Source organism: Corythoichthys intestinalis, chromosome 12 (assembly GCF_030265065.1).
Source record: "Corythoichthys intestinalis isolate RoL2023-P3 chromosome 12, ASM3026506v1, whole genome shotgun sequence".
In the NCBI taxonomy this organism is placed as follows: domain Eukaryota; kingdom Metazoa; phylum Chordata; class Actinopteri; order Syngnathiformes; family Syngnathidae; genus Corythoichthys; species Corythoichthys intestinalis.
The window spans coordinates 38,057,225-38,073,145 of NC_080406.1; the positions used below are offsets into that span (position 1 = coordinate 38,057,225).

At 38.3% G+C, this 15,921-nt stretch overlaps 1 protein-coding gene across 1 annotated transcript in view; it reads right to left on the reverse strand.

Moving 5' to 3' along the window:
* Positions 1 to 5,541: 5,541 nt before the first annotated feature.
* The window catches only part of epb41l5 (erythrocyte membrane protein band 4.1 like 5), a 69,830-nt gene continuing 59,450 nt past the window's right edge, over positions 5,542 to 15,921 (reverse strand). The window contains exons 24-26 of the mRNA XM_057852049.1: positions 12,395 to 12,457; positions 12,128 to 12,273; positions 5,542 to 7,171 (exon numbers count right to left, since the gene is read on the reverse strand). Coding sequence (XP_057708032.1) covers positions 7,102 to 7,171; positions 12,128 to 12,273; positions 12,395 to 12,457 — 279 coding nt within the window. The 3' untranslated portion in view covers positions 5,542 to 7,101. The remainder of the gene's footprint in view (positions 7,172 to 12,127; positions 12,274 to 12,394; positions 12,458 to 15,921) is intronic.

The window sequence follows — 15,921 nt, forward strand, 5'->3', positions numbered from 1 at the left end:
ACCAGAAAAAATTTTAAACGGTGTCTGATTGCCACTGTTGTTACCTTTTCTGCTGTAAAGAAAGAACTTTAATAAGGGGGAAGATTAAATAAATTAGTAGAATTCAGATTTGTTATTAAAAATTATAAGTGTTCGTTGGCTGTCACTGAGTAGCATTTGCGATCGCTACACAAAAATGGTAATATAAATTACCCCCAAGAACAGTCAGAGATGAAAGACAACCAGAGAATATAAGACAGGGCATATGGTGGTAACGGATACCTCGTTGAAACAGGAGAATTTCATTGTCAGTGGCGTATGGCAATGCTCACAAGAAAAAGGTGTCGATAAAACAGCTACCTCTGGATCAAGTCGGCACTTTTTCTAGTCTTTTTCAGCCCTCAACACTCAAGCCATCTCTTTAACTCAGTACTTCTCAAATAGTGGGGCGCGCCCCCCTCGGGGGGGGCGCAGAGCGATGCCAGGGGGGGCGCATGTGACCTCGGGGAACATGTTTTTTTTTTGCCGTACTGGAATTAAGTGTACTTGCACATCCACTCAGTAGGTGGCAGTGGCGCTCTCATTTTCAGAGTGCGCGCAGTATTTTTGAATTTAGGAAGAGCACTGAGCACACACAGACAACAGATATGAAGAGCAGTGTGCCACCGCCGTTTTCGAAAGCCGTTTTCCGACCGGACTCACTCACGCAGCGACCCACTGTCTTGTCCGGTTCTCACGTCGCCGCCCGAGAAGTGCCGTTTTCGGCTTGGGATCGTCACGACGACCGCCCTCACCTACGGTTCTACTTCGGCCGCCGTGAATGCGCTTTTTTCGTGCCGTTTGCCTTTTAGCTTTGACTTTTAATACAGTGGGTGATGATGAAAGACCACTGTTTACTGTGTCCAAAAATAATTATAGCAGACAGCCAGAAGCCAAATCAATTAAGACGCCACTTAAAGACATTAGACCCCAATCTCATTGTTAAGCCGCTTGATTTTTTCAGTGAAAACGTGCCGAATATTGCCAACAATCGTCCTGCTTTGTCAGTGTTATAACAGTAAGCTAGTGAGCATTGTTAGCATGCTCATTGCAAAAATAACTCCACACCATTGCAAAGGAGGTAAATACTGTGAGCAGCAAAAATAAGAACTGTCCTGTCCAAGGACACTTTTTTTTTTTTAATTCAGATTTGTTTTTTCGGTCAAATTTTTTGGCACATTGTCCTCATGAGTGAATGTTTTTAATCAATTTTAATTTGTTATTATTTACTGATTTTATGACATTTTATTTTTCTGTATCAAATGGTCAAAAATGTACCTTAAGTGTATTTTTTAGTTTGGCTGTGATTTTTTTTTTAAAAAATTCAGGCAAATTGATGCACGTCAAGTCTTCTCTGTTACAAACAAAACAATGTTAATAAAGTTATACTTTATTATAAGTTGATCTACACAATGATCTACACACAATGTTAGGCAGATGCGTATTTATAATAGTAATTTTATAGACAAATGATACTATTTACAGTGGCGGCAGAGAGTTTGGGGGGGCGCGAAACATTTACGTCTTCCTTGGGGGGGGCGTGACAGAAAATAATTGAGAAGCACTGCTTTAACTGAACATCTGCATGTTCTTCCACATCTTTACCAGTGAATTTGGCACCAGGGACATCATTTTCGGACAGAATTGGTAGGTTTAGCTCAGTAAACACCTCATTCGTACACTATTTACATGCATCTAGCATGAGGGAGGAACGCAAGTTTACCCCCCCCCCTAGCAACAGTTGCTAACGTCATGAATATTAATGAGCAAAAGTGACGTGTTACGCACGGTACGCTATTGGGAGGAGCTGAACGATCGCTGCCACCATCCCAGTTGTAATGGATTGGACGTCTATCGCCGTCAATGGCAGCCAATGAGTGAACATTCTGTCCAATTTGAACGTCTAATCTACAGTTGTCAAACTCAAGGCCCAAGACCAGTGTTGTTAATAACGGCGTTAGAATATAATGGCGTTAGTAACGCGAGAAAAGTCTGAGGGAGACTGACTCACGAAGACGAGAGAGCAGAGCAGGAGTGGGGAGGAGGTAAGGGAGTTGTGACGGCGTAGCAAACGCGATGCTAGGAGGCTCCAATAATACCTAACTGTAGCCGATAGCCTACAAACTACGCCCACATAATGCTATGGTAGATATCACATAATATAGAACTAAACGCAAATGACAGAAATGGCGGAATTTGCAACATGTATAAAGAACTAGATGCATTAGTAAACAGCCGCCATCTTAAAGCAGACCTCTCAGAAAGGCTCTGTTGTAGAGAAACTTCCTAGCGAACCTAAGTGTTTTTAGCTAAAATGCTCCTAAATCGGCCAAATCTTGACTTAAAATCTATCTTTAAATGACGAAACAGTTTTAAAACTTACACATGTCGAAAGTAGACAGAAGGGAACTAATGCAATAACGGGAGCAATTTTAACAACTTTAACAGTTGATTAACAACATTAAATGACTTCCACACATAGCAAAGGTTACTATTTAGTTATCGGAATATCCGCAATACCGCTGTGTCTAGTTAAGTTTAGGGTAAAGAATTGGGCAAGGGCCAATTGTCCCAAAAAACCTTTAAACATTGTGTGACCAGTTTTTTTTTTTTTTTTTTTTTTTTGAGAAAAAAAAAAACATGAAAATTATCACCAGTTACTTTGCCAAGTAATTAATTACTCTTCCATTCAGGTAACTGAGTTACTAACGCAATTACTTTTTGGGAGAAGTAATTTGTAACTGTAATTAATTACTTTTTTAAAGTAAGATTAACAACACTGCCCGAGAAAAAGACAAAAAGACAAAGTTGGACATAATGCTTTTTTTTAATGTTGCGCAACTTTGAACATTGCTTCAATGAAACTAATGAAATAACCTATGATCAGGACATTATAAAATATCCACGGAAGCTTTGAGCATACTTAAGCAATCACGACCTGGCACAAGGTCCATGTCCGGAAATCAATTATTCATTTAAGAGGCGTGTGTATAAGTGTGTGTCACCCATCTGCTGAGGGGAGCAGTCCTGTCTGACTTATTGAGCCACTGTGGGCTGTGGCTGTGCTTAATAATGGCCCCAACTTGCATGCAGCAATCACTCAAGTTGCAATCACTTTCCACCGAATGGAAAGCGAGGTGACAGCAGTTGACAAATCGCAGCCTCTCTTTTCAGTTCCTTCACCCAGCTAAAAGACCCACTATCGAAATAACACGGATGTAGTCTAATCTTGCTAATCCAACTTTTGTGTGACAGTTTTCAGTTTAAACGGTACCCGTGAGGTGTGAAGAGACACTAATCTTGAAGGCTGGATATGGTAGAAAGACGGTAATGGAAGTGAACAGAATTTAAGGATTTGGATGATGTTAAACCTGAAATGATTGTAACTTCACTAAATTTGTTGATGCAGCAATATGATTCCCTACAAAGGAATGACTGGTTTAATGTGCACATTTTAAATATGCAGACGGTCAAATGAAGTGGACAATTGGATTGAAAGTACATAAACGGGACTTTGCTGTCACCTAGTGGCAATCGAATATAATGACACTTTTTTTTTTTTTGTAACTTTGATGGAGTTTAAATATGCTAAAAACCAGCCATGTGAACTCATTCAATTAACATTAAATTAATTTGAACTGGGATTTCTGGGATGCCACTCTAACCACTTTGGGGGATCACCATGCCATCCGCCATTGCCAGCTGAAAGCTACAGTGCAAAGACATCATTTCTAAACAGTTATAGAAAAAAAATTAGGTTTAGTGGCCTGTTTTTTTTTCTTTGGGGTGGTTGTGGTATTTGGGTCAAGCAGGTACTTGCTTTCTTTTCCAAAGGTTGAAGGTCATTGGAGAGAAGAAAATATAAAGCGCAAAACACAGACAAGGCTGAAAAAGCAGTTTCTGCTCTTGCACACCTCTTTAAAATAAACTGCTGTATTTTAAGCCAAAACAACTGTTGTGTTTGATAGAACAATATGTCTATATGCTGCCATAGCAGATTCATGGCGCATTAAGCCCCCAAACTATTTTTAATTTGTCCGTTTTCCCCTTGAGACTCCCGTCTACAGACATCATGCAAACGCTTTTGTTTCAACCCAGGCATGAAAAGATTAAAAGATTTAGCTTAAAATCATTAATTGATGTCTAATATTTAGTTTAAAAAAAAAAAAAAAAAAAAAAAAAAGACTTTAAAAATTATTCACTCGCATATTTTAAACAAATTACGTCACAATGAAAAAATTGTGTAACTAAGTCACGGATATCTACCTCATAACTATCGCTTAATTCTATTTTTTTTTTGTTACCATCGCATTTCCCCCCGAGATTTTAGATGATAAATAATTGATCCAAACAAAGAAAAATTGAAAGAAAGAAGAAAAAAAAACATTTAAAAGGGTAAACATACGGGGGGGGAAAAAATCTCGACCAATCCTTGATGTCTGCGATTTCTGCATTGCGACCCTTGTTATGTCACCATGTTTCACCCATAAAATCCCCCAAAAATCCAGCTGTGGCCATTCATAGCTGTGTCTTGACACTCTGTGATACATGCTACATGGAGTTTTTAGGTCGATACAAGGTAAGTATGCGATAATATCTCGTTGAAATCATGGTGTTTTAAATTATGCTCCCTCATGCTCTCACCCACAGTTAAGGTTTTGCCCTGTTCCAAAAAATTTTCCCCCTAGAAAATTGAGATTTTGAGCTTTCCAATGATGTATCACACATTCATATTGGACAATTTTGAAATTTGGCCAAATTGGGGGTCTCGGAGCGGAACTTCAAGTCACCTGAGTGTTTTCTGCCATATCTAAATAAAGAGTCATGATATGAAAACAAGCAACCAGAGAAGCAGAAAATGCAACAGTCCCACCAATATGTTCATATCTTAAATTAGGGATTCAAACTAGGGGTAGGGCTTCAAATTAGGGTTCATACTAGGCCTTAATGGTCTCAAATTAGGATTCCAATAATAGGGTTTGAAGCTGGAGTTAGTGTTCTACGTATTGTTTCAAACTAGGGTTTAAAATTAGGGCTGAGGTTCAGAAATAGGGTTTCAAACTAGATTTAGGGTTTTGAATTTATGCTTAAAAGTAGGGTTAAGGGTTTCATATCAGGTTTTGGTTCTCAAATTAGTGTTTGAAACTACAGTTTAAGTATAGGGTTTATAATCAAATGACCTGTACATTGAATGACCTTGAAATTTAATGGTTTGAAGTGAGGTAGTTTAAAGTTGATTAATTTGTAGTAGTAACTAGTAGTTTAATTTAAACCTATTCATTTAAGTAGGACATAAAACAAATAATATAATGATAAACAAAATAATATTAAGCTTAAAAGTTAAAAAAAAAAAAAAAAAAAAAACCTTTTTAAATGGTCCATTTTATAGGGTGCCTACTACAAAGTGAATCATGCTTAAATGAGTGTTAATGTTGTTTTCCCAACTTCAAAAAATAGAAAAAGGAATTATTGATCAAGTTGATCAAATAATAATAATAATAAAGACCAGCATCACAACAGATGTTGACTTCCATTTTGTTTCCTACATCTTTTTAATGACATCGATGCTGTTATGGTCCACCGTGAAAGCGCTAAATATACTTTACAGTCATATGAAAAAAATATATATCACACTGTATCTACAGCCAGCTGAATACTTCACAACCATGACCTACCCACATATTTTGACATGTAATAGGTGAACACCGAACGGGCACATAAATAACTGCAATAGTCAATTTCCCTTATCAGCTACATCATCAAAATGATGGGTAGTAAAAAACAATCATAAATTTAATTCACTGGCTGCCATTGAGAGCGATCGATGTCCAATCCCTTTTTGACTGGTTGGCACCCAGTCAAAAGGGATTGGTCGTCCATCGCCATCAATGGCAGTGAAACTATTGACTCAATGCCAGCCATGAAATGGATTGGATGTCTATCACTGTCAATGGCAGTGAATGAGTAAAGAATCAATGTGATATACAGTACACTCATTAAGTCATTAATATAGTCCAAAAATATAGAATTAGATCTTCATTTCACAAGTATAAAATTACATTTAAGATATTTGCGAAGTAAAACAATCAGCAATTGAGATTGAAACAGATAGTTTAGATAGTTTCCACAAGATGGCAACGTCGTAGCTACTTCAATTTAACAAGTCAGATCCATAATCGGAGCATTTCTCAGAAAATATGCAATGTAATAAGACATAAAAAACATTTTGAACTAAACATCTCATGAAAAATGATCGATCGAAAAGTCCAAATAGTTGTTAGTGAAAACCTCTGACCCTAATACAGCGCTCAACTTTTTGAACTTATTCCTACTAAATACTCATTTGTATCTAGCATAGGGATAATTTACAGTGTGAAAATCCAGCATGCCCACCTGAGCACCTCACAGCTCAACATGACTGACAAGTTACATTCCTCATTTAAAAATAGAAAGTAAAATCAAATGGAGCACATAAATGCCAATGACTCCAAAAAGTAGTTCCAATTGGAAATCAAAGAGAAGATCACATTCAGTCCAAACAATAAAACCTCACATTATAGGGTCGAATGAGAGAAAAACATTGAAACCGCAATGCTAAAAAAAACAAAAAAAAACTGTCATCAGGTCAATCTTCATTCATGTCAGTTTCAAATGATCCAGTGTTGCAAAAGTAATCCAGTGACAAAGAAAAATGTTCAATCCAGTGACAAAAAAGGGCTTTAAAAAAAAAAAAAAAAAAAAAAAGGCTTCTCATGGAAATGTAGAGAATCATATTTCAAGAGTCCAGTTGTTATCATCTCTTCAACTAAACACGGTCATCACCTTTCGTGGCGCTTACGTCCAGTGGAATGCATTAAAGAAATTAAAGATGACGCACAAAAAGACTATTTGCTTGTCAGTGTCAAAAATGGATGGAACCAGTTGCTTTACAGATAAAGAACTTGAGTTGCGTTTTCCACTAAACCTAATTGTGACTGCGATGAATACGTTTTGTGGCGAGTCCTAACAACAACAAAAAATGTTAGTGTGTGTTGTTACTTTCAAACTGCATGCTGTTTTGCCCACTCAGCTTATCTGCAGGTATTAGAGTTCAGTGGTCAGGAGGCCTCTGTGTGTGGCTCCATCCTCTGAGGCTGCCTGCTGACCCATATTGCTGTTGGAAATTAAAAAAAATATATTAGGTTTAAATTTTAGTTTTTCAGGGATAAACTTTTAAGAATGATTCTTTTGTGCAATGTGCTGAGCTTAAAGTGGACTCACCAAGCAGATTTAGCAATTACCGTAATTTTCACACTATAAGGCGCACCTGAGTATAAGCCGCAACCTACCAAATTTGACATCAAAATGACATTTGTTCATAGATAAGCCACACTGGACTATAAGCCGCAGCTGTCCTCACTGTATTATGGGATATTTACACCGAAAGATATTAACCGGTAACACTATTTGACAGCTGCATTATACGACTGTCATAACACCAAATGAACCACCACGAACCTTTGAACCAATTAGGTGCAACGCTTAATTGCTTCAAGAAGCTTCATTTGGCCATCACTGCTCCCTTGGGGGAGACAGTCAACCTCTGCTGCCACCTGTTGTCAACACTGTTGTAGTCTGACATGCCTCCTAGCATGTATTGCAGCGCTACAGATGTAAATGAAAATCAAAATTCTTTTTCGGTGCTAAATATTTCTTCAATTACTGTTCCATTTGTTTCATTAATTGGTAGTTATGGTATTTGGTAACATTTCATTTGACAGTGGCGCCTGAAGACTGTCATTAGACAATCATAATTATGACATGACACTGTCATGAGCATTTATGAATGATTATAACAGATGTCATTTAGTGTTATCCGGCAAATTATCTCACTTTTAAATGGATGTAAAAGATCTGAGCCGGACATAAATGGAGTTAGTGACATAATTTGCTGGATGACACTTAATAAGATCTGCCATAAGTATTCAGTAATGCTCATGATAGTGTCATGTCACAATTATGACGGTCTTATGATGCCGCTGTGGAAAAAGTGTTACCTATTAACCCTAATAGATCACCAAATAAGCCGCACTGGACTATAAGCCGCAGGATTCAAAATGAAGGAAAAAAAGTAGCGGTTTATAGTCCGAAAATTACGGTAGATTTAGCTAATACTAGCATGGGTATTTTGAAAGAACAAAAGCGTTTGACATTGGAATGGTTTAAATCGGTTGTGAAATGTGGACATTTTGGAGAAAAAAAAACAGGGGAAAAAGTGGAGAATGTTTTAACTTATTTGTTGCCATTGATGGAGACAGACGTCCATACTGGAAATGGGACAGTAACGATACCTGCCAATCTTCAGTTCAAATTGATTGGACTGCTATCGCAATCAATGGCAGCCAATAGAAATGTGCCGAATATCAATTTCAAGGTTTACTGCGGTATGAAAACATCAAGGTTTTAAAACCGCCAAATTTTCCATCTTACCATGCCTAAGGAATTAGCTATTTTTTTCTGTCCCAAAAATGCATGAAGAAATCCCTCCCTTGCAGCTGTAAGGCTCAACCCTCCTCCACCGGTTGTTGCTCAGTGTCAGTGAGTCAGCTGTGCTACACTATGGCTGGAGGAGGTGAAACTCCTGAACTTTTTCCACCATCAACGAAAACAAAATCGCTGGTATGGGAATACTTCGGCCACAAAAAAGTTACAGACGGCTTCGAGAAGGAGAGCCAACCGACATGTAAAACATGTTTGCGGAGGGTGGCTGCCGATGAGGCAATACCTCCAACATGATTTCGCATTTATACAAACTTAAAGGTTAGTAAACACTGTAAATAACGTTTCCCACTAGCTACGAGCGTTAACTCCAGCGTGCTTAGTGTGTCTAGCGGTGGTAAAACGTGTTTTTTTCTCTCTGGCAACTGTCTGTATTGAGAAAAAGAGTGTGTGTCTAATTTAAACATGATACAAGTCATACACACATGCTTTTTATAGAAAATAATTATTTTTGTTCTGACTGTATTAATGTTGAGCAGTGGCTGTGGGTTTAGGCTCATCTAAAGGACTGCATTTATTTTAATTTTATATTTAAACCCAGATACAGTGGGGAGAACAAGTATTTGATACAGTGTATCAAATACTTGTTCTCCCCACTGTATCTCAAAGTAACCCATTTTAGAGCTGTAATTGCAGTACCGTGAAGGCTTGGCTTAAAGCAGAAATGTGAAGTAATTTCATAACATGCCAAATAGAGTCACAATTTAAGTAATTAAACATTGTCCAACAAATAAAGCATGAAAGAAATAATTTATATGTTGTATATTTGACAAAATAATCGCGTTTCCGAAGTTCGAGCCTGAAAGGGGACGGACCTGGAAGTGATACGTCACACCGAGAATACGGCCGCCATACAAAGCCCTTCAAACAATGATTCAAACAGCGATATAAGCGATAGGTCGAGCGCAAGGGAGGAGATCCAAGTTTTTGAAGAGTTGGAGGAAGAAGAGGAGGTTGGAATTTTATGTTGGACCTAACATGTATTAGCCAGACGCCAATCAGGATGCAAACAATGTGCCTAGACTACCTGACATGGAATGGAGACAAGACCCATCGAGATTACAAGATTGGTAAAATATAGGCTATTATTATTTTAATGATTTGAAGATGCAGGCATTTGCACAGAATTTTATGTTTTTGTCTATCTGATGACATTGTTTAAAAAATAATAATCAGACTTCATTTTCATTTTGGCAGATCTGGCCACAGTCTTATTCGATTAGACGAGCGTGCGTAACGTGTAAATTAAGAGACAATTTGTGCTAGTTAGAATTTTTAAGAGAATCGCTTGATATTCTGCCAAACGATTCCATGGAACTGTAACGGACGGAACCGATTCTCGATTTTCAACCCTAGTTATCCTACTGTCAAAATATCACACCGGCACATACCTAGAAGCCACTGTATTAAAAATCTCCATTAGTTTTGGTATCACTCTCATGGAAAATGTGCAGTTCTTCACATTTTAGGGTGACTTTGTTTTTTAATTGATAATTCTTAAATGGCTGAAATATTGCATATTGTAGGGCAACTTGTAAAATTGGAGTGGGTTGAAATAGTAGTAAAATTTGGAATGTCAAAATAATTTTATGGAAAATCTAAAGAGTGACTTGTATTTGTTTTTCTGACTGAAAATGTGGATTTCTTAAAAAGCATATCACACGAGTTTATTTTTCTTTCAAAACGGAATGAAACAATTGATAAACTTTCAATTTAAAAAATAGTTTACTTTATTTGCACGTTTGTATCTTATGGCCAATTTACAATTATAGAAAAAGTAGGCCTTTCTGGCATGTGAAAAACACTAGCCTATATATACTGGTCCTTCTAAAAAAATTAGCATATTGTGATGAAGTTCATTATTTTCTGTAATGACTGAGACTTTCATATATTTTAGATTCATTACACACATCTGTAGTAGTTCAAGCCTTTTACTGTTTTAATATAGATGATTCTGGCAAAAAAGTCAAGAAAAACCAAAAATCCATACCTCAAAAAATTAGCATATCATGAAAAGGTACTCTTAAGAAGCTACGTACTAACCTAATCATCTGAATCAACGAATTAACTCAAAACCCCTGCGAAAGATTCCTGAGGCTTTTAAAAACTCCCAGCCTGGTTCATTACTTAAAACCGCAATCATGGGCAAGATTGCCGACCTAACTGCTGTCCAGAAGGCCGTCATTGACACCCTGAAGCAAGAGGCTAAGACACAGAAAGAAATTTCTGAGCGAAGAGGCTGTTCCCAAAGTGCTGTATCAAGGCACCTCAGTGGGAAGTCTGTGAGAAGGAAAAAGTGTGGCAGGAAACACTGCACAACCAGAAGAGGTAACCGTACCCTGAGAAAGATTGTGGACAAGGGCCGATTCCGGACCTCGGGGGACCTGCAGAAACAGTGGACTGAGTCTGGAGTAGAAACATCCAGAGCCACCGTGCACAGGGCGTGTGCTGGAAATGGGCTACAGGTGCCGTATTCCCCAGGTCAAGCCACTTTTGAACCTGAAACAGCGGCAGAAGCACCTGACCTGGGCTACAGAGAAGCAGCACTGGACTGTTGCTTAGTGGTCCAAAGTACATTTTTCAGATGAAAGCAAATTTTGCATGTCATTTTGGAGGAAGACTGGGGAGAAGGACATGCCAAAATGCCTGAAGTCCAGTGTCAAGTACCCACAGTCAGTGATGGTCTGGGGTGCCATGTCAGCTGCTCGTGCTGGTCTACTGTGTTTTATCAAGGGCAGGGTCAATGCAGCTAGCTATCAGGAGATTTTGGAGCACTTCATGGTTCCATCTGCTGAAAAGCTTTATGGAGACGAAGACTTCCATTTTTCAGCACGACCTGGCACCTGCTCACAGTGCCAAAACCACTGGTAGATGGTTTACTGACCATGGCATTACTGTGCTCAATTGGCCTGCCAACTCTCCTTACCTGAACCCCATAGAGAATCTGTGGGATATTGTGAAGAGGAAGTTGAGAGACACCAGACCCAACAATGTGGATGAGCTTAAGGCCGCTATCAAAGCATCCTGGGCCTCCATAACACCTCAGCAGTACCACAGGCTGATTGGCTCCATGCCACGCCGCATTGAAGCAGTCATTTCTGCAAAAGGATTCCCAACCAAGTGTTGAGTGCATAGCTGATATAATTAATTGAAGGTTGACTTTTTTTGTATTAAAAAACACTTTTTTGTATTGGTTGGATGAAATATGCTAATTTTTGAGATACGGGTTTTTGTTTTTTCTTGACTTTTTTGCCAAAATCATCAATATTAAAACAATAAAAGGCTAGAACTACTTCATTTATGTGTAATGAATCTAAAATATATGAAAGTAATGTTTATGAGTACATTACAGAAAATAATGAACTTTATCACAATATGCTAATTTTTTGAGAAGGACTAGTATATATATATTTCTTTTTAATGATTTCAAAACTTTCATATCAAAGAACAAAAAGTAGGATTCAACAAGTTTCCACTTGAGTCAACAGGGGGCAGCAAAGCCTCAAAACGTGCTTTAAACAGCAGCAGCTCAGGGCAAACATGGTGCACATCTGCAAAGACCTCACTTTACCTCACTGAGTTGGTGTGAAATGTATGAGCGGACTGAGGGAGGGCTGAGGTGAGAGCGGCTCCCCCGTCCACGGGGGGAAGAGGAGCGGCGGCGACCTTAGCAGGGGGCTCAAGGTCGAGCAGGCCGTTAGTAAAGATACCAGGAGGCTGCATTAGAAGGGGAAGGCGGTCAGCGTCTAATTCCGACAAGTCAAAGTGATCTACCAGACACTTTTGGACAGACAAGAAGCGCACATAAGGGGAAAAAGAAAAAATAATGAGCACTCACAGCAGCAGTAGGAATGATCCAGCGAGGAGTGATGGGAGCTTTGGGCGGCTGCACCGATGGCATCTGAAAAATAGCAACAAACTCGCTTTTGTGTCCCTTCATTTAGGAATAAAAATATACTTTTACATGACTTTTGCATTGAAGTTTGGATAGTTTGAGCTTAAGGAGGTCGACATGTTTTCAAACAAGTTACCGGTACTTCCCTCCTGGGGTTTTGACCCCTTCAGAGTTTAAACAACAACCCTCAGGATGAAGAAAGATTCAGCAGAAGCTTTTTTTTATTCCTAGCTGGAAACAGACGGTTTAATAAAAGATGTTTGTAGTTTTCCTGCCAATGTCTGTTATTCAGTCTGGTATTTCACATTTGCTGCTTTGTGAATTTTTAGGCTTCAAGAGAGGAACACTGGACAAGAAGTCAAAACATATGTCTCACAGAACTGTGATTCTGGGTTGGAATCCAAGTTACACTGCCAATTTTTAGACACCTCCGAGGGAGGTCTCCAGGTGTCACTCGCTTTGTTCTTGGTGAGGATATTAATTCAAATGGCTACTATTCCATTACTATGCATCCATTTTTAGTAGACTGGACTATTGGAACGGTATATTGACAGGTCTAAAAAAAATAAGTCAGGAAGCTGCAGCTAGTACAGAATGCTGCTGCAAGAGTCCTTACAAATACAAGGAAACAGGACCATATTACACCAGTTATGAAATCGATACACTGGCTTCCAGTGAGTCAAAGGATAGAATAGACATGTGCCGATTACCGGTTTCAAGGTATACTGTGGTATGAAAACGTCAAGGTTTCTAAACCGCAAAAAATTTCCGTCATACCATCCCTAAGGTATTAGCTACTTTTTATGTCCCAGAAATGCATGGAGAAACTCCTCACTTGCAGCTGCAAGGCTCAACTCTCCCCCACCGGTTGTTGTGTCAGTAAGTCAGCTGTACTACACGATGGCTGAAGGATGTGAAACTCCTAAGACTCTTTTCCCCCCATCGAAGAAAACAAAATAACTAGCATGGGAATACTTCAGCTACAGAAAAGTTACAGACGGCTGCAGCTTAGAGGAGGAGGGCCAACAGACATGTAAAACATGTTTGTGGAGGGTAGCTGCCGAGGAGGCAATACCTCCAATATGATTTGGCTTTTATACAAAATTAAATGTTAGTACTGTCGTGAACGTTTCCCGCCAGTTACGAGAGTTAACTCCAGCGTGTTATAAAAGTATAAGTTTATAGAAAATAATTCAATTATTTTTGTTCTGATGGTAAGAATGTTGAGCTGTGGGTTTAGGCTCACCTAAAGGACTGCATTTATTTTAAATTTATGTTGAATATATATATTTTTTCCTTAACATTATACTTATGTTCCAATTTGCTAATATGTTTTGAAAAATAAAAATCCTGTTCAATGGAAAAAAGTGTTTTTTTGTTTTGTTTTCTAACCCAGATATCTCAAAGTAACACACTTTAGAGATGTAATTGCAATACCGTGTTATCGTGAAACCGTGATATTTTTGCTTACCGTCAGAATATCATTCCGGCACATGCCTAAGATAGACTATAGAATACGACTGCTCGTCTACAAACACTTAATGTCCTTGGACCAAAATACTGTACATGCTTGATTTGTTGGATCCCTATGAAGCATCTAGACCCTTAAGGTCATCTGGACCTCCCATCCTCCTTCTCCCGTCTGGAACAAGTTACCTGAAGGTCTGAAGTGTGCTCAAACTGTTTAATAAATTCTTTAAATCAGGGCTAAAAATGCTTTTGTTTACTACAGCATATTCATAACTAAGCCTGAACGATATATCATTTAAACATCGCCATCGCGATGTGCGTGTGCGCGATAGTCCCATCGCAAGCACGTGCGATAGTTTTTCTATTTTTTGATCCACATACGCCTCACTTTCTGGTCTGCGCACAGCCTCCTACCCTCCCTCTCCCAGCCTTTTGATCCTCTCAGTCACTGCGGCACAACGATGGCTTTGATCTGGCCAAAGAAGCAGACTTCAGACGGGCATCTGTCAATCATCGTTTAACTTGTTAAACAGTTGGAAGGAAGCCGCGCTGGAATGAATGTGTGTACTGAGGGGACGTTGGAGACATTTAAAAGCCAGAAGTGATCATGAGGAGTTTGAAATTTCTGCATGACCCAGGCAGAACGTTGAGTTGGCTTTCACTGTGATAAACTCAAAAACACGCTGCATTCTCACGCAGGATTTAGGTGGAACCAGGACGAAGGTTTTACTGCATACAAGCAGGCAGGAGTGTCTCAAGAGTGATTTGGTCGAGGGTTCAAGGTGATTATTATATTAAGTAGCACCATGCATACACTTTGAAACGTGAAAAAAAATCATCAATGTATAAAATCAGTGTAACTTTGGCTTAAAATATTTACGTAAAATGAACGATAACTGCCTGTTTTTCCCTTTTAACCAAAAATCTAGACTGTTTTATGCTCATATCTATAGAAATTGCGTGATTTAAGCATTCATTTACAAGCATTTTCAAATGAAAAAGCTCTTTGTTTCGTGACGGCCGCCATGTTGGATTACACAATACCGTAACTTTGGTTTGAAATATTTACATAAAATGAACGATAACTGCCTGTTTTTTCCTTTTAACCAAAAATCTAGACTGTTTTACGTTCATATCTATAGAAATTGCACGATTTAAGCATTTGTTTACAAGCATTTTCAAATTAAAAAGCTCTTTGTTTTGTGACGGCTGCCATGTTGGATTACACAATACCATAACTTTGGCTTGAAATATTTACATAAAATGAATGATAACTGCCCTTTTTTGCTTTTAACCAAGAATCTAGACTGTTTTACGTTTAAATCTATTGAAATTTCGCAATTTCAGCATTTATTTACAAGAATTTTCAACTTAAAAAAGCTCTTTGTTTTGTGATGGCTGCCATGTTGGATTTTGTAAAAAAAAAAAAAAAAAATAAGTTGCTATTGCTGGCAAACTTATAAGATATGGTAAATATTGCTATTGATCCTGAAAAGATAGGTGATTATCCCTGCATTTAGTGATTTTTGAGCATCTAGCATAAAATCTGAGAATTTTCTAGCCATTTTAAGTTTTGTTATATAAAAATCAATTAGTCAGGATTTTATTGTGGAACAACTTTGAATTTTTTGATGCCGCAGCTCATGGAGACTCATATGCCTAAGGGAAGTGCCTGTTTTGGTTTTAGGTTGCTACTGGCTTTGAAAATATTTCAATTTAAGTTTTTTTTTTTTTTTTAAAAAGGCCCCCTACAGATCGGCCCGAGCCCCGTGCTTTGCCTATTAATAGACAAGAATGAAGTATATTCTAAGGATGTGTACGATCCTCAGAGCTTGATTTTCATTTTTTATGTCTCAGGGCTAATTATTTAATGTGGACTTATTGTTGCCTCTCCGTGTTGAGATGATTTGGGAGCAAGCTGGGCAGTCGCAGTTGATTTTGAATTTGTTTACAAAAAAAAAATTGCAAAAATATATTTCTTTATCTCATGAAATCACTTC